The sequence below is a fragment of the Cynocephalus volans genome, chromosome 17 (genome assembly GCF_027409185.1).
Source record: "Cynocephalus volans isolate mCynVol1 chromosome 17, mCynVol1.pri, whole genome shotgun sequence".
NCBI classification, from domain to species: Eukaryota; Metazoa; Chordata; class Mammalia; order Dermoptera; family Cynocephalidae; genus Cynocephalus; species Cynocephalus volans.
In genome coordinates this window covers 1,559,003-1,580,605 of record NC_084476.1, presented here as the reverse complement: position 1 = coordinate 1,580,605, position 21,603 = coordinate 1,559,003, and the positions used below count along the sequence as shown (strand labels likewise).

General features: G+C 60.9%; 4 protein-coding genes across 9 annotated transcripts in view; all 4 read left to right on the top strand.

Moving 5' to 3' along the window:
* Positions 1–402: 402 nt before the first annotated feature.
* LOC134366139 (ficolin-1-like) lies at positions 403–3,633 on the top strand. Its single transcript, XM_063082558.1, has 10 exons — positions 403–490; positions 746–859; positions 967–1,020; positions 1,330–1,365; positions 1,712–1,747; positions 2,173–2,208; positions 2,363–2,490; positions 2,863–2,992; positions 3,127–3,261; positions 3,383–3,633. The coding sequence occupies exons 1-10, from the start codon at positions 403–405 to the stop codon at positions 3,631–3,633; spliced, it is 1,008 nt and encodes a 335-aa protein (XP_062938628.1).
* Positions 3,634–7,872: 4,239 nt separating this feature from the next.
* TMEM141 (transmembrane protein 141) lies at positions 7,873–9,881 on the top strand. 4 transcript variants are annotated; one of them, XM_063082392.1, is made up of 5 exons: positions 7,873–7,937; positions 8,279–8,342; positions 8,457–8,540; positions 8,806–8,913; positions 9,115–9,338. In XM_063082392.1, the coding sequence occupies exons 1-5, from the start codon at positions 7,884–7,886 to the stop codon at positions 9,171–9,173; spliced, it is 369 nt and encodes a 122-aa protein (XP_062938462.1). In that variant the 5' UTR covers positions 7,873–7,883; the 3' UTR covers positions 9,174–9,338. The 4 variants fall into 4 exon arrangements, with proteins under 4 accessions (XP_062938462.1, XP_062938463.1, XP_062938461.1 ...); XM_063082393.1 differs by lacking the exons at positions 8,279–8,342; positions 9,115–9,338 and adding exons at positions 8,212–8,278; positions 9,388–9,881 and having other exon boundaries at positions 7,874–7,937; XM_063082391.1 differs by lacking the exon at positions 8,279–8,342 and adding an exon at positions 8,212–8,278 and having other exon boundaries at positions 7,874–7,937.
* Positions 9,882–12,444: 2,563 nt separating this feature from the next.
* Positions 12,445–20,349, top strand: CCDC183 (coiled-coil domain containing 183). Its single transcript, XM_063082666.1, has 14 exons — positions 12,445–12,514; positions 12,894–13,015; positions 13,488–13,565; positions 13,829–13,996; positions 14,113–14,217; positions 16,074–16,196; positions 17,423–17,548; positions 17,698–17,752; positions 18,159–18,259; positions 18,507–18,667; positions 18,912–19,080; positions 19,168–19,278; positions 19,375–19,471; positions 20,234–20,349. Exons 1-14 carry the CDS (start codon positions 12,445–12,447, stop codon positions 20,347–20,349), a joined length of 1,602 nt encoding a protein of 533 aa, XP_062938736.1.
* Positions 20,350–20,611: 262 nt separating this feature from the next.
* The window catches only part of RABL6 (RAB, member RAS oncogene family like 6), a 30,989-nt gene continuing 29,997 nt past the window's right edge, over positions 20,612–21,603 (top strand). For all 3 annotated transcript variants that reach the window (XR_010022146.1, XM_063081877.1, XM_063081876.1), the window contains exon 1: positions 20,612–20,955. Coding sequence is in view for 2 of the 3 variants with exons in the window: in XM_063081877.1 (XP_062937947.1) it covers positions 20,826–20,955 (130 nt within the window). In the remaining variant the exon portion in view is untranslated. The remainder of the gene's footprint in view (positions 20,956–21,603) is intronic.

Below are 21,603 nucleotides of genomic sequence, written 5' to 3'. Positions count from 1 at the left end.
TCATTGTTGGGCCTCCAGGTTTGTTGGAGCAATTGCCCCGACTAAGAATGACTGTGAGAAGGAGGAGGAAGAGGAGGGGGGTGTCCTCGTGCTCAAGCCCTCAGTGCCAACTCAGGCCAGCATCGCCCTGAGCACACATGCAACTGTATGTGCTTCCTGGAAGCACCCGGCATGGGGGTGGGGGGGAGGGGTTCGCGCCATCTGCTGCAGATGGGCCTGCAGCGGGTTGGGGTAGAGGAAGTGCTGTGCCTGCTCTGGACTGGGGTTCCCTTTCCGTGGAGAAAAGCTGAGCACAAGGAAGGGGAGCCAAGCCCCAGGGCCGGGCCACCTCTCACCTCATTAGCAAGCAGGGTGACACTCGGAGGACCCAGCTCTGGAACCAGTGTGTGGGCGCCCAGAGAAATGGGGTGGACTGCCCTGTGGACCCTCTTGCCCCTCCTCTGCCTCTGCCCCTCCCAGACCCTGGGCCAGGAGGGAGGCACCTGTCCAGGTAAGAGGGGCCTGCTCAGACATGGTGGCTCACGCATACGCATATATGTGCACGTGAGCGCGCGCACACACACGCCTCCAGCGTGCACACGTGGCAGGCAGGCCGTGAGACAGGCAAGTGGAGCCGGTCCTGGGAAGACCTTCCAGGGAGTGGGCTGGTGCAGGATGCCTCCCTGGAGTGGTGGGTGGAGGGGGTGCAGGAGTGGGGGCTGTGCTCTTTGGCGCTGCTCTGTAGCCCACCCTCCCATGTGTGCAGATATGAAGATTGTGGGTCTGGGGGCCCAGGACAAGGTGGCCGTCATCCAAAGTTGCCCTGGCTTTCCTGGCCCACCGGGGCCCAAAGGCGAGCCCGGCACCCCCGCCGGGAGAGGTGGGTGCCCAGCTCCAGGACTGAGTGGTGCCTTCACCACTTCCCCTGGCCAACCCTCCCTGACCCCACCCAGGGAATGGGGTCCAGTCAGGTCTTTGTGTTTGCAGGGGAGCGAGGCCCTCAGGGCAGCCCGGGGAAGATGGGGCCGGCTGGGAGCAAAGGTAAGAGGCGTGTCCAGGCCAGTCTGTCTGCTGGTCTGCCTGGGCCAGGGCAGGATGCAGAGAAGCAGAGCCAGCTACACCCGTCCCCCCAAACCCTCCCTCACCCAGGCTCTGGCCAGTTCCGTCCCTCCACCGGCTTCCCAGTAGGCGAGGTGCACGCGACTCCCCCCCAGCGCGCCTCCACACTCCCACACGTGCACACACCCACGCAGCCTGCAGGGGGGAAAGGCTGGGTGCCCCCATCGTGGAGCAGGCCCCCACCTCTTCCAGTAGGGCCAGCACTGTGTGAGTCGCCCCTTCTACCCACAGGAGAGCCAGGAGCTAGAGGCCCCCCTGGGGTCAGAGGTAAGCCTAGTGGCCAAGGCCAGCCTGGGAGGGGCCGGGAGGGTGAGCTCCAGGTGGAGAGATCTTAGATTGCGGTCTCAATGGCTCCAATGGCAGCCTTGAGCACAGAGAAGGGAGGTGGTGTCCGGAACCCCCATCTGGTCCGTGTGGCAGGGACCCCCAGCAGCACCATCCCAGAGCTTCCAGAGGAACAATCCTTGAGGGGGCGAGGGGCTCACTGTGTATGTCACAGTGCTGAGGGGTTCACAGCCCAGAGAGGAGGTCCAGTGGTGCAGGGGTGCAGGACAGAGGGCAGGGGCAGGGGCTACAGCTCCAGGGACCAGGCCAACACCCTGTCTCTCTCCAGGGGAGAAAGGCGCCCCGGGGGCTGCAGCCTCACTGGGTGAGAACATTCCCGGACCGGAGTCTCCTGGAAAGCTTCACATGCTCATTACCTTGCAGTGGCGGGTCCCGGGGAGCCCTGTGGGGGCGGGCTAGTAACAGGAGGAGGGTAGAAGGGACCCAGGGCCCAAGCGACCCCAGAAGGAGGACTCACTGCCACCCACCCACCAGCCCACCCTTGGGGGTCGAACAACCCAGCCTGCATGGGCCAGCACATTGACCAGGTCCTGACTCTGGACAGGGTCACAGAAGGGACAAAGCCCAGAGGGTAGCCAGGGACCCCCAACGGAGCCTGGAGCAGGCAGGGGCCAGGATGGTCTGGGAGGGCTGGGCCTCAGGGGTGCAGGCACAGGGGTGCTGGGGAGTCGGGCATCTGTGGAGGGGTGGGGACGGACCAAGAGAAAGGCACCTTTGTCTCCTGCCCAGGGGCAAAGGAGCTGGGAGATGCACTGTGCCAGAGAGGTGAGTGGCCTCCCAGCACCCCTCCCCCCCACACACACCACCCGCTGGAGGGTGGGGCTGGGAGCCGTGTGGGGACCCTCCCTGGGCTGGGTGCCTGTCACTGGAGCACACCCCCAGGTACAGGCAAACTCCTGCCCCCTTCCCGGCCACACAGGGCCCCGGAGCTGCAAGGACGTGCTGGCCCGGGGGGGCTTCCTGACCGGCTGGTACACCATCCACCTCCCCGACTGCCGGCAGCTTACCGTGCTCTGTGACATGGAGGTGGACGGCGGGGGCTGGACCGTGAGTAGGGAGCCTGGGACACGGGCGCACGTGGAGCTCGCTCGCACAGGAGTGCCAGAGACGGGAAAGCAGTGAGACAGCAGATGGCCAGAGACAACATGGTGCCTCCGAGCAGGAGAACCTGGGCATCTGAGGACTGGAATATCGACCCTATGGGGGGAGCAGTGGGTGGTAGGACCCTGGGGGTCAGGACCAGCACCTCGAACATCTGGCGGGGCCCTCCTCCCTTCGCACTCACCTGTGCCACCTGCCTCTTCCTCAGCACCTCTCCCCCATCCAGTACCTGTCCTTGCACGTTGGGGGAGAGAGGAGACAGGGCCTGGACCCCAGGACCCCAGACTCACGCCCTCGGGCTGACCTGCCGCTCCACAGGTTTTCCAGCGACGTGTGGATGGCTCTGTGGATTTCTTCCGGAACTGGGAATCCTATAAGAGAGGCTTTGGCAACCTGGGGACCGAGTTCTGGTTGGGCAATGACTACCTGCACCTGCTCACGGCTGGAGGTGGAGGGTGGCACCCTGGGCCTGGTACCAGGCTTCCTGCCAGGGGAGATGGGGTTACCCACCCACCCAGACCTTGCCACCATGGGGCCTGTTCCTTACCCCTCTCCTTCCCCTCCTTTCAACTGCGCAACCAGGGAATCAGGAGCTCCGGGTCGACCTGCAGGATTTTGAAGGTGAAGACTCTTATGCCAAGTACAGCTCATTCCAAGTGTCTGGAGAACAGGAGAAATTCAAGCTGTCCCTGGGGCAGTTTCTTGGGGGCACTGCAGGTAGATCCCAGGGAAAGCTTGAGGCCCTTGCCTGGGATAGGGAAGGGGTCCTGCGAGCTGCTGGCCCAGGCTGGGGTTCTGCCTAGGCCCTTGGGAGCTGACAGGTATGGGTCTTCCTCAGGAGACTCCTTGGGGAGCCACAGGAACATGTCGTTCACAACCCACGACCAGGACAATGACAAGCATAGCCTGACTAACTGTGCATCTGTGTTCAAGGGGGCCTGGTGGTACTCTGATTGCCACCAGTCCAACCTCAACGGGCGCTACCTGCCCGGCACCCACTCGAGCTATGCTGATGGCATCAACTGGAAGTCTGGCCGGGGCCACAATTACTCCTACAAGGTCACTGAGATGAAGATCCGGCCAGCCTAGGCTAAGAGGGGCCAGGTGGCTGGCCCAGCACCCAGCCAGCACACACCTGAGCTGTGCCCAGGTCAGGTGAGGACACAGATGGACGTGGCCTCGAGGGGCTGACACCTGCCCCGGGGCCACTGCTCTCTGCAGTGTGCCCCCCACCCCCGCACGCCCTCCTGGGCACTGTCCAGCACATGCCCCAGTGTGCCAGGACCACTGCTTACTCGGTGTTAATAAAGGTTAGAGAAGCAAAGTGTGACACCCCAGAACCTCCCTGGGAGGCCTGCAGGCGGCCAAGGCTGGGGGCACATGGAAAGGGCAGGAGGGCCACAGGCATCCCAGCCAGCCAGTAAGCCTAGTCCCAGGTCACCAAGACCACCTTGACTTCTGGGGCCAGTGGGGGAGGTAAAGGTAGCACCATGGGCTCCTGTATGACACCTGTTGGCCTGAGAGGGCCCAGGACCTGAGGATGGGTGACACCCATCTAGGGAAGGAGAGGACCAGGCCTCCAGGGCCCTTCTGGAGGGAGCCGGGGACCTGAAAGTCCTTTCATGCATGCAGGGCACAGGGCAGGCCACCAGCAGTGAATAGGCAACTTGTCCTTCCTCATCCACGTGGGCGAATCTGGGGGTTGTCCTAGGAGACCACTCCCCGGGACTCACACCCAAGACCGCCTGGTTCCTGCAGGAGGGGGGCAGTTTAGAGCCTCCCAAGGCCCCTTCCCCTCAGGGCTGGGGACATGACCCCTGGCCCACAGAGTTCGGGGCCACCCCGGACAGACCAGGAGTGAAGAGAGGGAGTGGGGCAACAGACAAATGGGGTGGGGTGGGCAGGGGCTGGGTGGGACGGGAGGCTGGCGGAGGGCTGGGCAAGGATCCAGGTCTGCACAAGGCCTGGCCCCTCCACTCTTGCTGCTGCAGGCAGCACCTGTCACCGCAAGGCCAGGAGCCCTGGGAAGGAGCAGAAGCTGGGAGGGGGCTGTACCCTGCGCCCCCCACACCGGGATTGTCCAGGCCAGCGCCCACACTGGGGGGCTTGGGGTGCATTCTACTCTCAGGAGTGTCTGCAGTTATCCGGTTCTCAGATGAAGTGTGCCGTACCTTCACAAACAAGCAACAATCAACCCTTTTCTAAAAAAAAGAAAGCATTTTTAACTACCCGGGATTTTAAAAGGGGGAAGTAGTCTATCAAAGTTAGGTGTTAATAATTCTTAGCTCAGTGTTCTGGGGCTTGTGGGGCTGGGGAGGAATCACCGGAGAGTCCACAGAAGGTCTTAGTGACTTCCGACTGGCTAAACCTGGGGTTCCCTCCACTGTGGGCTGGGGTTGGGAGACGGGGGGGGGGCACCTCGGTTCTCCACCAGGACTGCAGCTCCTTCAGCACCCCGCTGTCCACAGAGCTCCCCTTGCCAGGCTTGTTTCTTGAGAGGTGAGCCCAAGGGCCTCAGTTTCCCACCTGGACTGAGCAGAACCCTGAGCCTCAGCCGGGCCTGGGGCTGGAGGCGCGGTAGTGCATGCATCTGAGTCATGTAAGCATGCTCAAATGTACAGTCTCAGCCATGCTGCACCCCCAGAGCGCATGCGCAGTCACAGTCAGTGACTGTGACAACCCTGAGCCCACAGTGCTACCAAGATTCCCATTGGACTGATGAGGACAAGGTCAGAGGCAGGAGACACCTGCCCCGAGCTACATGCTGTTTAGTGCAGGGCCAGGGCCTCAGCAGGCCCATGGCAGAGGCTGCCCTCTGCTAGGGAAGCCGGCCACCGGCTCCCATCCTCCGTCAGGAGGCAGCATTGAGCTCCACTGTGGGGCCCGGTGAGCTCCCACAGGCCATGCAAGACTGAGAGTGGCTCAGGGAATCTGCTCTGGACCCATGTCCATGCCCAGGCCTGTGTGCCAACTGGGCCATGCATTCAATATTCTTATCAGTGACTTTAATGGCTGGCCACTTTCCTGCAGGAGGCCTGGCCAGTCCCAGCCTCATTTCCCTTCTTCCGCACCCCCCACACACACACACAGTTCCCCATTCCACCCGCTGTCCACAGCCCACACAGCCTTGCCCACCCACCACCTGCCTCACCACCCTCTGGAACCAGGGTCTCTCTTCTGTCAGCTCCCCTCTGTCCTTGCTATAGGCTGAATGGTGTCCCCCCAAATTCATATGTTGAAGCCCCGACCCCAGGCCTCAGAATATGATGTATTTGGAGACATGGCCTTTAACGCAGTCATTAAGGTAAAATGGGGTGTTGTGGGCCTTCCTCCAATAGACCGATGTCCTTATCAGCAGAGCATATTAGGACACAGATCATGTGGGGTCCCCAGCTCCTCCCACTTTCTTCCTGTCTTGACTGAGAAACACAGAGTGCCTTGACCGCTCTAAGACACAGCCAGCTGCGTGTTCCCGCCACAGGCTTGGCCCCTCGCAGGGCCTTGAGCCTCCCCAGGCACTGAAAAAGTTGCTTAGGTTGTTGTCCAACACACTAAAACATCAAACATGTTGCTAAACATGTGAAAACTAGCCCCCGCCCTGGGCCAAACTCCTTAAGCCTTCCTCATCTACACTCCGCAGCCCGACCCCTCACTGCAGATGTGGCCTGGTGGAGCATGCCTTTTGGCACTGCACGCCTGAGGACACTGAGGCACCAGCCAGTGAATGCCCCAATACACACGTGCTCTGGATTGGTTGCCCTGGCGGTCAGTACTTCTTTCTTTGGAATCCCAACCTGCCCTGTCTTGGGATGGTTTGGGGCAGTCCATTGCAGGAATTCCCCTGCCACCACTTTTGGGGCAACTCCAACTGCAGGCTCCGCTGGACAGAACAGATGGGTACGGAGAGAAGAACATGCCAGGACACCGGGAGAGGTCGCCATGTACAAACTAGGGACAGAGGCACAGAGGCCTCAGAAGGAACCAGCTAATGCCCTGGACTGGGGTTCCCAGCCTCTGGAACTGAGACAATGATGTTTAAGCTGCTTGGTGCGTAGTACTTCGTTACAGTGGCCCAAGCAGACTCAAGGGGTCCTCAAACTCTGCGCCCAATCCTCCCTCCGCGCCCCCCAGCCTTCCCCTGCCTCCCTTCACCCTCCTGGGATGGCTGCTCACCTGCTCTGGCCTAGTTCCTCCATGGCTACATGTGAACCCTCCTCCTCCCCCCACAACGTCCCATCCAAACCCTGGCCTCCCAGTCCCTCCATCCACTCCCTCAGCACCAAGGGCTGCTCCTCTGCTGCCCCCGCCACCCACTCCTGCAGTCACATCCACCTGTGCCCACCTCTGAAGTGTCACTGTTCAGGCTCCTGCTCTGTCCCCCACTCCACCTTTCTCTCCAAATCACTTCTCTACCATCACCACTCCAACAATAATCCACCCTGCTGGGGGCCTCCGAGCCACTGACCCTTGACCTTGTCCTCCCTCCCCCGGTAGTTGGTGAAATGCGTCAGAACCAACCCCTGCACCTCTCCCTCGTGCAGCCTCGCCCGGCAAGCCCCAGCCCTGCTTACACCTGGCCGTACACCGTCTCTGAGCCCACCCCATGCAGGTGAGCACGGCAGGAGAAAGCCTCTCAACCGCTCCCTGCCCTGACTTCTAGTCTGGGGCCAGATCTCTCCAGGGGGCTCCCAGCAAGGCCAGACAAACCTACCACATTCCCCGCAACTCAGTGCCCACTTCTCTCTCCTGATCCTCACTGTCACGCTCAGCACACGTCTGCCTCCAACTTCATGGACAAGGTAGAAGCCGGGCCCCCAACCTGCGCGCTAGCATCCTGCCCACCAGAGGCACCGCCTCGCTGCCTCCCACGGCCCCCTCCAGCCTCCGGAGAGGTCCCTGTGGTTTCTCTCCCTCTCACGGTCCATTCGCCCCCAACTCCTCTGCCGGACCCGTCTACAGTCTCCCCGCTGCGAGGCTTCCGGGGTCCCCCACGCGCCCCCTGCACCCTCTCCATCCCGCTCCCTGCTTCTGTTCTGATCTCTGTCCTGGGTCCGTTTTTTCGTCAGCAACAAACAGAGCTCTAGGAGTCCCCGCCCCACGCCCGCCCGGCTGGCCCGCGCCGGCGCCCAAGGTCACAGAGCCCCGGCAAGGCCACGCCCCCCCGCTCGCTCCTGCGCAGGCCCGCCCCGGCTCCGCCCCCGCCCCCGACCAGGCCACGCCCCTCCGCTCGCTTCTGCGCAGGCCCGCCCCGGCTCCGCCCCCGACCAGGCCACGCCCCCAGCCAAGGACACGCCTCTCCCCCCGCTTCTGCGCAGACCGCTCCCGGAGCCGGACCAGTCATGGTGACCCTGGGCCTGTCGCGGGTGGACGACGCCGTGGCCGCCAAGCACCCGGTGAGAAGGCCGGCCTGGGACGCGGGCCCCAGACCTCGGAAGCTGACCTGAGCGGGGGCTGGGTAGGGGTACCTTCGTCAGGGAAGAGGGGCGGAGGGGAGGGGACCCTCTTGCTTATGGGAATCAGGGCATCCTGGCCGGGCATAGGGGGAGGTGGGATGTGTCCGCGCCCCCGGAGTCTCACTCCCCCACGACCAGGGTGTGCGCAGAGGAGGGGCAGGAGGAGCAGCGAAGGAAGAGGAAGGGGGAACTGAGCCTTCAACCTTATCCCCAGGGACTCGGGGAGTATGCCGCGTGCCAGTCGAACGCCTTCATGAAGGGCGTTTTCACCTTTGTCACAGGTAGGCCAGGTGTCCTGGGCGTGGAGAGAACTCGCCCTCCTGTCTCACCGCGACTCCCCAGCAGGTGGCGCCGCAGATGCTGGGGGCCTGGCGGTGCTACGCGCATGCAGGCCGCTCCCGGGTGGTCCCCTGGCCAGTACGGCCTGCGCCGACTGATCGGGACCTCGGCTCTTGGCAGGCACCGGTGCGACCTTCGGTCTGCAGATGTTCATTCAGAGGAAGTTTCGATACCCTTTGCAGTGGAGCCTGCTGGTGGCGGTGGGTGGGTACTCCAGTGTCTGTACCTGGGCCCCTGAAATGCACCCAAATTGCCAGAGATGACTCTGGCTCCTCAGCGGGGTTTCCAATAGGGAGGTGGGGGCTGTGGTTTTAGCATCGCTGCTTCTGGAATGGAGCACCAGTTCTCAGTGGGAGCCCTGCCCAAGCTCACCCACCACATCTGCCAGGAAGGAGCCTGTGCCCAGGTTCCCTTTCCCTGAGAAGTGCAGAAGCTGCAGCCCCCAGCCCACTACCCTCCTGCTCCTCAGTCGTAGGCTCTGTGGCAAGCTATGGAGTGACAAGAGTGGAGTCGCAGAAATGCAGCAACCTCTGGCTCTTCCTGGAGACAGGACGGCTCCCCAAAGACACGGGCACAGGTGAGAGGGCCCTGGGACAGCAAGGATTGGAAGCCACGGCTCCAGTGCCCAGAGTTTTTAGGCAGGCAAGCCCGGAGGCCCCAAGTGATAGGCTAGACAGGGCCTCCTCCTCTGGTCCCTGCTTCTTCAGCATGTGAGTCCTGGAGGGGCTGGAGCTGGGAGTGGATGCAGCAGACAGACCTCAGAGAGCTTCATGCACAGGAGGAAGACCCAGGAGGAGTTGGAGTGCCCCTGAGACAGCAGGGAAGAATGCAGAGTGAGGAAAGTGGGCAGGGCCCTTGCAGCCACATGGGCATCCCCAGAAGGGTGGCCAGATTGAGAGACCCTGCATCCAACACCAAGATCATTGATCCTCTCTGGCCTCCACTGCCTGCTGTCCTGTTATGGGACTCAGTGTTTACTACAATAAAATGGGTGCAGGGACCCTGAGCAATGACGGATGTGGTTCTAGGTGCTTCCTTTTGCCTCATGCAGATCCACACAGCTAGGAGAGCTCCACTGAGATGCAGAGGACCTGGGGCATGGGAGTCCTGGAACACAGCCTGCAGTGCCCTCAACCCTAGGCTGGCCCTCCCTACGACACACAGTACCTCCCCGCACCCTAGGGTGCCCCAACCCTGTCCCCTGCACGCATCCATGGCCAGGCCCAACAAACCTGTGCAGACTGCTGCTGCCCAAACCTGGGATCTACCTGGGACCTGCCTGGCAGGTCAGATCAGAAAGGGCTCTCCCTGGGGTGGTGGCTCTCCCCCGGGCAGCAAGAAACATGGTCGGCACTGTGAACCAGAGAGGGATGTGTCCCGTTGCACACACGTGTTCTGGGGCAGCAGCCTGGGCGCATGGTGGAAGGGATTTGTGCATTCTTTCTGGTCCTCTGGTGTCCCTTTCTGGCCCCTCCCTCTCCACAAGAAGTCCAAGGTGATGGCTGGTACTGGGGGTGTGGGGCTAATAAACGGCTCATCCTCTTACCCACCTGAGTTCTAAGAGAATTGGGAAGCAAGTCAAAGGGATAAGATGAGAGATCAAATGTCACTTTTATGCCCATACACCTGATATTGGAGGATGTATAAGAGTAGTTCCTAACGCTGAATCCCAGAACTAGACATCCCCACTGGCCCTGTAGGCCATGTTAGATTTCCAAGGCCTCTCATATGAGGTTTTGCATCTGTACAACCCCGCATGGAGGGGCCAAGCAAAAGGTGCACAGGCAGTTAGAGCAGGCTCCCGGAGACACGGGAGAGGCGTGTGGGCCACACGCACCTGCCCATCATTCCAAACCCACCAATCAGATGGAGTCACTCCTGGGACGCGTGAGCTGGCAGAGCTAGCCCGCTGGAGTTCTGTCCACATGGAAGGAAAGCTCCCGAGTGGGCAAGAGTGCCCACATCACCCAGCCCCAACCAGAGGAAGAGGTAGAGACTGTACAAAACCGTGGCAAACCCAACGTTCTTTACAGTGGCTTCCCAGTAATGCTGAAGGCCCACAGCATGGGTCTATGCCGCTCCAGCCCCAGCGTGGCCCCTGCGCCTCTCGGCCTACCAGTCATCCAAAAGAACGTTACTGAGTACCTAACATGCACTCAAAGTTGGTAGGAAGGTAAAGTGACAGGAAACCCAAGGTAACAGTGGCTTAGGCTTAAGCAAGCTCGAGTTTTATTTTCCTTTCGTATAAAAGTCTAAGTGGGTGACCCAGGGTTGACATGGAATCAGGGACCTAGACCTTTTCAGTTTGTTGCCTGCTGTAATTGCCTCCATCCCCAAACCCCCAAAACCTCATGGTTCTGAGCAGCTGCACCAGCTCCGTCCATTACGTCCTCATCCCACATAACAGGAAGGAGAAAGCAGGGAGGAGGGCAGTTCATCGACCACTGTGCTTACACTCTGTTGGCCAAAGTCACGTGGTGCACCTGGTGCAAGGATGCTCGGGAGGGCAGCCACAGGCCCCGCTAAAAGTCAGGAGTTGTATGTCTGAGGAAGAAGGCAGAGCCAATATTGGGGACAGCAGGTAGGCTCTGCCTCAGCCAGACACCAAGCTGGGCCCAAGAACAAGAGGGAGGATAGGGGACCACAGTCCTGGCAGCCCCTTGAGGGTAAGGCCTGGGCTGGGAGGGCAGGGAGTGTACTTGGAGTTTTGAACTAGACTGGACTGGCTTTTTAAAAACAGAAAGTGACCAGAAAGGTGAGGGATTTGTGTGAGAGGTCACAGAGCTAAAATAGCACATGGGCGAAGGCCATTGTCATGGGCTGAATGGTGCCCCCTACATTCATGTGCTGAAGCCCTAACCTCCAGGACCTCAGCAGGTCACTGTAGTTGGAGAAATGGTCTTTACAGAAGTAATTAATGTAAAATGAGGTCATTAGAGTGGGCCCTAATCCAATGTGACTGGTGTCCTTATAAAAAGAGATTAGGACACAGGCACAGAGGGATGACCATGAGAACACACGGAGAAGACAGGGTCTGCAAGCCAAGGAAGAAGGCCTCAGGAGAAATCAACCCCACTGACACCCTGGTCTTGTACTCCCAGCCTCCAGAACTGGGAGATAATAAATTTCTGTTGCTTAAGCTGCCCAGTCTGTAGTACTTTGTTACAGCAGCACTAGCTGACTAATAAGGCAAGGTTGGGAAAGACAAACCCATCTCGTGTGCACACCGTGGAGTCCCAGGCTGTTTGGTGCTCTGGGCACACCACTCTAGGGAAGGGTGCAGAGGTGCAGAGACTGGGAACTGAGCCCTCCTGGAGTAAGTGACTTCTGAACCAAAACCCAGGAGTTCCCACAGGGAAGTGGAGGCAGAACACAGCGAAGGTCAGGAAGAGAAGTCAGAAGAAATGGGGCATGGGCCAGCCTCGTGGCACACTCGGGAGAGTACAGCGCTTAGGGTTCGGATCCTATATAGGAATGGCCAGTGTGCTCACTGGTTGAGTGCTGTGCGGGCGACGCCAAGCCAAGGGTTGCGATCCCCTTACCGGTCACAAAAAGACAAAAAAAAAAAAGAATGGGGCAGTGAGGGGTGAGGCGGGGGGTCTCATGAGCCTGGTCACCTGGGCATGAAGTTTGAACTTGGGGCAGGTGGGATAATAGAAATCCTGTAAGGCAGTAACAGTCGGAATAGTTTCAGGAGGCTCAGTCCAGCTGCTTTGCGGAGGATGGCCTAGGGACATGGGAGGGAACAGGGAGGATGCAGGGGTGCAGGCGTGGGACACTGTGCCATACCATCACAAATCTCACACATACACACACACACACACATCAAGAAAGAGGCTCCTCAACTCCAACGGAGCTCCTGAGCAGACAGCAGCCACCAAAAGACCCATTTCAGTTAGGGCAAGTGTCCAGAGGAGAGCCTGGGCTGACTCAGGGCAGAGGGTGGGGTGGGGGGTCCTGGAATTCCAGGGTTCCCTGGGCATTGAGAACCGTGGCCCCATCACAATGGGCCAAGATTCTGGGGGCAATCTGAACAGATTCTGTTGAGCAGGCAGAGCACAGGGAGGGTGGGAGGTGCACAGGCCTCCAGGGGACCCTGAGGGCCACCATGAGGAGGCACAGCGAGGCAGACATGGAGGAGCAGGTCCAGGAGCTGAAGACCATCACTCAGCTCCAGGGTGAGCTCCACACAAGTGACCAGCCATCGTGGCCCACCTGGAGCTCAGGAGGTTCCAGAACATGAGAGCAACAAGGCTCCAAAGCCAGAGGGGACAGGAAGGGACCCATCTGCTTTTGTGGTCTACAGATCTGCAAGGGACCAGGGGACACCCCCATCCCTGGCCCCATCTTCATCCTTCTCACAGCCCAGCACACCGTCCACTGAGAGCCCTTCAGATAAGCACTGCCAAGCAGTGAAGCCGGGGACCCCCAGGGCAGGGTGGGAGGCTGGAGCATGGTTGTGGAGGCAGCATCCTCAGGTACCCCTTCTGGCCCAGGGATTCCAGCCAGGCCCTCAGCCCACATCCTGGACACCCTGTTCCCTCCACATGCCCACAGAGCAATGTCGGTCGCTCCAGATGCAAGGGGTGAAAGAGAAAACGACCCAGAACAAGGTGACGCTGGCCCTCCTGCGCAGCAACATCCGCCGCGGGGCCCAGGACTGGGCTTTGGCCAAGAAGGTGCACGAGCTGGGGGTGGGGATGGGAGCTGTCACGAGCTGAACACACACACACACACACCCTGCCTCCTCCCGCCATCCCCGCTCTGACCCCAATCTTTCTGGAGCTAGGGGACATCTGGGCAGGGACTCGGCTAGGACTTGTACTCTGGGCTCCGTCATTCCAGCAGCCCTGCCGGCAGGTGCCCCCCCCCCCGACCCTCGAGGACTCGGATCAGCGGCAGGGCCCCCTCGGGCTCTCTGGCCATCTAGGGAGGACCTGGGCCCCCCTCTCCGTACCTCCCAGCACATCCGAGCTGGGAGGGCCCGAATGGGGTCCCGCGCGCTCTGCTCCCAGGGGCCCCAGAAGCAGAGCTCTTGCTGTCGCGCTAGTACAGGGTAGAAGCGACCCTGGGGAGAATGCCTGGAGGGGCGGGCGGCTGGGGTGCGCCAAGCGGCTCGGCCCCAACTCAGCCGCCGCCGCTGCTCCGCAGTACGACCAGTGGACCATCTCCAGGGCCTGCGGGGAGGACGCGCCCATGCGGCTGGCGCACTGCCGCAGCACTGTGGAGGTAACGAGGCAGGCGGGGCACGGGCCAGGCCCCCGGCGCCGGCCGCATCCCGCGCCCCGCCCCGGCCCTCGGGACCCGCCCCAGTCCCCCCCCCGCCCGTGCACCCCCGCTAGACGGCGCCACGGCGCCGGGCGAGGGCAGAGCACGTGCCCAACGCCGGGGGCCCTGCGGGTTGCCACGAGTCCCTCGGCCCGCCCGGCCGCCGGCGGGCCCCGCGGCGCCGCCTCGCGCACCCACGCGCGGGCCGTGCCCTCCCCGGGCAGGCGGCGCGGGAGAAGCTGCGCAAGCACGTGTTCGACCGCGTGAACGCGCACAACGCGCTGGCCCACGTGGCGCGGCGGCGCGGGCAGCGGCTGGAGAGCCTGCAGCTGGAGCTGGCCCGCCTGCGGAGCCTGCCCGACGCCACCAAGGAGCAGCTGCGGCAGCGGCAGGTGGCGCCGCGGGGAGGGGGGCGGGGCGGGGCCGGGCGAGCGCGACGCCCCGGGAAGAAAGCCCGGAGCCCGGCGGCGTCCGCACGCGCTCGCATCATGCCTTCGGCCTGCCCCAGATGATCCGCCAGCTGGAGAACAGCATCGAAAAGACGACGGTCAAGATCACCACGAGCCAGAAAATCCACCTGCTGTACGTGGACCTGCTGGATTACCTGAAGAAAGTGAGCCCCTCGACCGCGGCCGCACCCCCGCCCCAGGGAGCCATCCCGGCGGGATCTCGGTGGGACGGGAGCCTCCTGGGGCAGGGCCGCCCCTCAGGCCCGCAGCTCTCCTGCAGGTGGGCTCACCTGGCAGGAAGACGGAGGCCGGCCTTGGGCACCAGCTAATCAGCAATATGTAATAAATTTACATATCACTATAATTACTGTAGTAATATGTAATATAATAGCATGTGAAAAATATTCTTTTAAGAACTTGATTTTGCTGTTCCAAAAAAGCATGGTGTGGGGTGTATCAGAATTCTTTGGACTTTCTTGCATGTATTAAATGGTTTAGTATTGTTTGTATTTTTCCCATCTTTTTTCATTGCTTGGGCCTCTGAGTATCGGAGGCCCACAGAAAGTCTGCTAACATGCTACAGGGCAGGCAGCCTCTGGCACTTTTGAGGGGCTGCCAGGCCCACCGCCCAACCAAGCCAGCCCACCCGAGCCAGCCCACCCTGCTCTCGGTGGCCAAGGCCAGGAAGCAGCAGCAGATCCTGGCCCCAGGAAGCCCTGGGGGGCCAGGAGTCTGATGTGAAGCAAGACCCCTTTCAGGGGAAGCTCAGCACTGTCCCTTGGCCTCCCACAAAGCAGGATGGCAGATGGGGAGGAGGACAGCAGGGGCTCCAGGGTGGAGGCCAGGGTGCTGAGAGCAGCAGCTTGGTGGCTGGGGCAGGGACAGAGAAGAGCCGTGGGAGCCGAAAGCCCAGAAAGGTGGGCAGGGGAAGCCCCCCAAACACCCTTACCTTAAGACTGGGCGAAGGGGAGCCCTGGAGGGCAGTGTGTTGGGAGAATGAGGGATGGTGGGTGGGTGGCGCACTGCAGCTCTTCCCTGCTGGTCCCCCATCCCCTGGCTCCTGCCCATGCTCCTGGTACCAGGCGGCTCTCAGCTCCATCCCCCTGTCAGTCCCTCAGGCCCCTTCTCCTGGAGACTCACCTGGGAGGCCATGCCCACCTTTTCTTCCTGGGCCCACCCCTGTCCTCACCTCTCCCCACACCCCTCCTCCATGTGGGTGAAGTCCAGCCCCTCCTTCACCTGGGTGCTAAATGTCCCCCTGGTAATTAGTACCTTCATCTTTTTAGAACATACACACTTAAAAAAATTTTTCCATGGTCATGCACATTTTTGAAAAAGTGGCAAAGATTCTATATTTATAGTTATTAGCAACAAAAGACTAACACCCAGACTGTTTTGGACATTTATGCCCCTTGCCCTATGCTAAATATTTCATTTTACGTTCTCAAATGATCCTGATAGCAGCATTCTGAAAGAGCCATTATCACCTTTTTACAAATGGGAACACTCAGAGAGGTTAAGTAACTTTCCCAAGGTCACACGGCGAGCTGGTCGGAGTGAGTGGCCTTGGCTTTAAGCCCTGACTCTGACCCCAAACCCATGTTTCAAGCCCCTCTAATTCACTTCAGTCCAGAGCTGCTCCCAAGCAGAGGACCTCCCTGGGTTTCAGAGCCATCCTTTGCTGCAGTGGAATATTTCATCACAACCTCTTTGAAAGTGTCTCGGAGCTGTCGGGCCCTGGGCAGTGGAAGAGAACCCACCAGGCCGACACTATCTGCCCCTCCTGAAACACTTCCTTTCACCTGTTCTGTGACTGGCTGGGGGCTGAGGCCACAGACTAGACCCCATCACTGTCCTCAGGGCTCACACGGTCTGGGGTTGAAGGGTGGGAAGCAGGCATGGTCCATTCTGTGTAGGGGCCTCAAGAGAACTGGGGAGGCATCAGGGAAGCTGGCATGGAGCAGGGACAGCATCTGAGCCCATGGCTCCCGTGCCCACCTGCTTTGCCCTTTCAATGCAGGTGCTGGAAGGATATCCCACAGAGTTGGACAAGCTGCAGAACCTCGTGTCTGACTACTGCTCAGAGCTGTCAGATATGACAGTCATGTCCCAAGACGCCATGATGATTACAGATGAGGTCAAGGTGAGGGCAGGTCCAAGGGCTGGGGGCTCTCCAGGGCTAGCTGTCTTGGACTTGTCTGGCCCAGGATCCATGGGGACACCCCCTGCCCACATTGCCTGCAATCCCTGGAGGAATCCAGCGACCAGCTCTGCCTGCCTGCTCTGCTTACCCACTGGACAGAGGGGCTCCAATTGGGCACAGAAGCTGTGGGGGAGAGAACTGGCCTGGCCACAGTGGGTGTCACCCATTCTCCCAGTCTGTGCCAAGGCCCCTGCCTGGCTGTGGGGATGCAGCAGGGGCTGGAGCGCGTGTGCCCCTCCTCCTGAAGTGGGCAGTGTGAGAGGGAGCTGCTCATCCAGTAGCCCATGAAGAAGGGTCACATAGCCGCTGGGCCAGCACAGCAGAGAGAGCGTGGGGCTCTTGGGGCCTGTCTGGGGCACTGACCTGCTTAGGAAGGTCTAGGATGGCTTTCCAAGGAGGTGGTCCTTGAGCTGGGCTCTGCAGGAATGAACTAGCAAAGGTCAGGGTGGCGGGAGCTTGAGAGGAGGAGGGACAGCAAAGGCGAAGCCCTGGGGCCAGGGAGCACGGGTGCACAGGGGACAGTCCCGTGAGCCAGGGGAGGCAGTGGAGCCCGCTGGGGCCCGAGCACCTAACCTGGAGCCCTGGGAGGAAGTGATGGGGAGACAATCAGATCGGTGCTTCAAAAAGGGCACACCCCGGCTGCAGGGACTAGAAGGTGCCAGGGCAGAAATGCTGGTCACTTGGGCAGGCCAGAGGTGGAGTGTGGGTGGCTGGAAGTGGAAGTGGGAGCTGAGAAGCCTTTAAGAGGTAACCCAGTGGGCTTCAAGGAAGGGAATGGCGAGGGGAGATGGAGGATGGTTTTAGCCACCAAAAGCAGGACATGCTGGGAGAGACCAGGTTTGGGGGAAGAGGATGAGTTTGTTTTTAGACATGTTGAGTCCACTTTAGTGAGTTCTAAGTGGAACTGGCAAGAGGCAGTTGCAGGCAGGGCCTGGAGGACAGTGGCGTGCCTGGGCTGGAGAGAGAAACCCATGAGCATGTGTGGGCTGGGGGTCCTGAGCCGAGACGCAAAGGGGCATCACAGGAGGCAGTGGGCAGCAGGAGGGGTGGTGAATGCTGTTCCAAAACCTAGTATGATGAGGACTGAAAACCAACCACTGGTGTTAGCACTATGGCCTTGGTGAGACACCCACCCCCGCCCCCCGTGCACCTCCCTGTGTCCCCAGAGGAACATGAGGCAAGGGGAGGCGACCTTCATCGAGGAGCGCAGGGCGCGGGAGAATCGGCTCAACCAGCAGAAGAAGCTCATCGACAGGATCCGCACCAAGGAGACCAGCGAGAAGTACCGCCGGGTGAGTCCAGGCCGGGACGGCGGGCGCTGCCCCTCCGCCACCCCACGGAGCACGGGGAGAGCTGGGTGGACACTCCGCTCGGGGCCGCCTCTCAGGCCCACTCCCTGCAGAGGGTGCTCCTCACCCCCTCCTCCTCCTCCTCCCATCAGGGCCACACGGACTTGGACTTCCCCACCAATCTGATGGGCTCGGAAATCATGAGAGGTAAGTGCTCAGCTGCCTGCCTGTCCCAGCCAGGGTCTCCAAGGCCGGCCCTAGGCCACCCAGTCAGGTCACTGTGAGGCCAGGTGTAAACTACATTCACTACATTCACTCACCAACGAGTCCCTGCCTCTCCCCGGCTACCCCTGCAGAGGCTGAGAGCCCATAGCCAAATGTGGCTGCAGAGAGGCCCCCAGCACTCCAGGGCCTGGTCACCAAGTGACTCCTCAGAAAAGATGAGTCCCCTAGACACCCCCACCGCTCCTCACCTGTTGCACTGAGGCTGCCCTGGGCATCTCTGAAGGGCCGGGCCTAGGTGATGCTGAAGGGCACCCAGCTCCTTGGGTGGCCTCCCCGATGGCCTTGCACAAAACTCCATTGCCATCCTTGCATCCTCTGCTCTGCTCAGTGAGGAAAAAAGAGACCTCCAGAACCGATATTGAATACCAGACAGATGTGACTGCTTTTGTGGAGAAGGTCAAGTCTGCTGTGCGGTGCTCTCACCTCTGGGTAATGCTCCTTGGTACCCAGGGCATGAGGGCCTGTCCTGGAGGTTGCACGCAGTGCCACACACAGAGCGCCTCACCCTGTCACCCCGTGGCTGGCTCCTCCCAAGTCCCCAGTGTGGTCACCTTCGTTACTGAGCCCTGAGTGCAGAGAGCCAACACTGGCCACTCACAGGGGTCCAGAAGAAAGCAGTGATATGGAGCCCCGCCTTCCTGGCCCAACCTGCTCCTCTCTCCCCTGGACTGGCCAGGACATCACCGGCCAGTTCCTGGCCCAGAGGAACACCGAGAAGAACTTGGAGCTGCAGATGGAGGACTGTGAGGAGAGGCGGGTGCAGCTGGAGGCCCTGATGAAGAAGCTGGAACTTGAGGACGCAATGCTCAAGTTCCACCAGAGGCCCAGCTCCATCAGGTACCCGGGGTCTTCCAAGACTGCTGGACCATCCCACTGGGGCTCCCATGAACAGCTGGGAGCATATTCATTGCAAACCAGTCTGTGTGCGCTCTGCAGATGAGCCGGCGATGCCACCTACCCACATCTGAGCTCCTTAGCCCCTGCACTTGACACAGCATCTGACTCTGGACCTGACCTCCTCGCCCTCCGTGGGCCCTCAATCTGAGCCACCTCCTGCTGAGCTCCCCGCTGTCCTCCACAGCTTTCCGTCCATTGAGGAGAAGATAAAGGACATGCTGAAAGAGGAAGAAGAAAGGCTGCAGCTGGCCTACACCAACATGACCAAGAGCCAGCAGCTGCTGCTGACCATCCAGACGGGCATCGACAACCTCTACATCCGGCTGATCGGCGTCTCCTTGCCCAGGGCCCAGGTACCAGTGGAGTGGGGAGGAGATGTTCACACAGAGCGTCCCTGGCTGGAGCCAGAGAGGAGATGAGACCCTCCTCCTGGCCTACAGAAAGAAGTGGCACCTTCCGACACCACTGATCTGTACAGCAAGCTGGCATACTGTGAGGGGAAGCTCATGTGCTTGGCCGACAGAGTGCAGGCAATGTCCAGGACTGAGGAGGTAGTCCTGGGCCGGGAGGTGCCTACACAGCCCGTGTTCCCTTAGAGCTGACAGCCCTCGGTGCCAGCAGAGCTGAAGGGGGGCTGTGCCCTGCAGGTCCACACGAAGGTGAGTGACGCCCTGGAGTCCTCGACTCTGAAGGAGCAGCACAACACCAGGATCAGCTTTGAGGACCTGGAGGAGGACATGATAGGTACAGCTCCTGGACTGGGGAGGGGGGTGCAGGGCTGATGGCTGGAACCAGGCTCGGGTCTGAGCTGCACAGGCAGAGGTTGGGGATGGTGCTTGCTCCTGTCTGACACCCTGGAAGGACTGTGGGGGCCACAGGGACTGAAAGAGTGCATCAGTTGTACCTGCAGGATTTTAATTGATGGAGGTGACTTCGTGATGACATGGAGAGCCTAAAGCCATTGAAGGAAGGAAGAATTCATTCCCTAATTTTCCAGAGAGGAGAGAGGGCATGCCATGCCAGACAGGGCCAGGCAGGGAAGGCCTAGGCCAGAGCCTTTGTTGGGGTTTCTGCCAGAGAGGCAAGGCAGGCCAGGGCAAAAAGCTTAGGATGGGCTAGTTTGAATAATTTCGTGGGCTTTGGGGAATAGGGGGTGCCCCTAGTGGCGGAGTACCTGGCCCTGGTGTGCTCTAGGGCAGGGTTAATCCTGTTTTGCTGGGGTCAAGGAGGTGGCTGGGGCATGGCTCTGGACAGGCCGGCGTGTCCATGGAGGCTGCTCCTGGAGCCCTCGGCTCTGTCTGATGGGCTAGCCCCGGAAGGGGCAGTTGCTACCCCCGTCAGTGGGGACACACACATGCCAGAGTTCCGAGAACACGGAAAACAGGAAACTGTAGTGAGTGCCATTGGGGCTGTGATGAGAGGCCGCCTCACAGGGGAGCAGGGACCCGAGGTCGCAGCGAGCACGGGGTTGGGGGGTTGCGAGCCACTGCCCCCGCACCCGTCCAGAAACCTTCCAGTTCGCTGACGTGGACCACAGCTACGTCCCTTCGCGGGCCGAGATCAAGAAGCAGGCCCAGCGGCTGATGGAAGGGAAGCTCAGGGCGGCCAGGAAGAAGAAGTAGCCCCCCGCCCCCGCCCCTCTTTGTTACACAAATAAACGTTTTTCCAGGACTGCTGGGGCTCTGGGGCGAGCGAGTCAAAGAGGAAATGAGCGTGGGAGGTTGTGCGGAAAGCGGGTGTTGGGTGTGGATGCAGAGCTCTGCGGCCGAAGGGTCGGCAGCGTCGCGGGTCCAGCCGGCCGGGCCTCGGGCTGCGCGCGCGCCGTCGCGTGGCCCTCGCGGCGCCCCGTAGCCGCGCGCTGCCCGCGCCCCGCCGGCCGGCGTCAAGATGGCGGCGCTGGCGGGCGGAGTGCGGCCGCGCCGGAGGCCGGAGAGGAGCTGACGCGGCTGAGGTCCCGAGCTGCCGCCCGAGGCCGCGCTCCGCCGCCGGGACCCCGGCCTCGGGGAGCCGGCCGCCGGGACATGGTGCGAGGTGCGCCGCGCCGCCGCCGCCGCTGAGCTCGCCGGCCGCGCCCGGGCTCGGCCGTCCGAGCGGGAAGATGTTTTCCGCCCTCAAGAAGCTGGTGGGGTCGGAGCAGGCCCCGGGCCGGGACAAGAGCATCCCCGCCGGGCTGCAGTCCATGAACCAGGCGCTGCAGAGGCGCTTCGCCAAAGGGGTGCAGTACAACAGTGAGTGGGCCGAGGCCGGGCGGAGGGCGGCGTGCCGCGGGGCTCCGAGCGCCCGGCCGCCCGTCTGCTGCCCGGCGGGACTCGGCGGCCGGGCGGCTGGGGCCGTGGGGATTTTCTCCTTTCACTTCGTCCTCCGCTTGGAGGCAGGATGTCAGCTACGCCACACGTTGTCGCTTCTTTTGGGTTTTTGCCTTTTAATGAAGGATTTGCAAGGGCCACGTTTAGAGGCGCCCCAGAAGGCACAGGCCGACTTGTGACCGCAGGAAGGCGGCGGCACTCTCAGACGCTGGGCGCCCGGGACGGCTCCGTTCCGGTTATAAATTATGCAGATCGCTCAGCTGCTAGCCACCGGCTGCCACCTTGACCTCTTTTGAGTCTTTCCACTTTGCAGGCTCTTTCCTAGCCGTATTTAAAGGCTTTTATGTTGTTCCCTGCTGTGACATTGTTTCCTTCCCTACCATTTCCTTATGTTGCTCCTAGATTTTAGGACACCCCTCCCCCCCTTTGCTCACTTTAAGAGGAGCCTTTCAGTCTCCGTGATGTTTAGATGGTGATGTAGGATATTAAGAAACTGGTTAGAAAGACTTTAAAGGTTTAAAAGCGAGCTCGTTTTAGATGTGTTGTACTTGAAATTTTGTATGTATTTTT

Excerpts from the sequence above, each read along its gene's own strand:
- LOC134366139 (XM_063082558.1), top strand. The coding sequence starts at position 403 with ATGGGGTGGACTGCCCTGTGGACCCTCTTGCCCCTCCTCTGCCTCTGC. Across the intron at positions 860-966 it reads CGGCACCCCCGCCGGGAGAG|GGGAGCGAGGCCCTCAGGGC; the intron begins GTGGGTGCCCAG and ends TTGTGTTTGCAG. Across the intron at positions 2,491-2,862 it reads TGGACGGCGGGGGCTGGACC|GTTTTCCAGCGACGTGTGGA; the intron begins GTGAGTAGGGAG and ends GCCGCTCCACAG.
- TMEM141 (XM_063082391.1), top strand. The coding sequence starts at position 7,884 with ATGGTGACCCTGGGCCTGTCGCGGGTGGACGACGCCGTGGCCGCCAAG. Across the intron at positions 8,279-8,456 it reads CGTTTTCACCTTTGTCACAG|GCACCGGTGCGACCTTCGGT; the intron begins GTAGGCCAGGTG and ends GGCTCTTGGCAG. Across the intron at positions 8,914-9,114 it reads CCCCAAAGACACGGGCACAG|GAGGAAGACCCAGGAGGAGT; the intron begins GTGAGAGGGCCC and ends CTTCATGCACAG.
- CCDC183 (XM_063082666.1), top strand. The coding sequence starts at position 12,445 with ATGAGGAGGCACAGCGAGGCAGACATGGAGGAGCAGGTCCAGGAGCTG. Across the intron at positions 13,997-14,112 it reads AGCAGCTGCGGCAGCGGCAG|ATGATCCGCCAGCTGGAGAA; the intron begins GTGGCGCCGCGG and ends GGCCTGCCCCAG. Across the intron at positions 16,197-17,422 it reads TGATTACAGATGAGGTCAAG|AGGAACATGAGGCAAGGGGA; the intron begins GTGAGGGCAGGT and ends CTGTGTCCCCAG.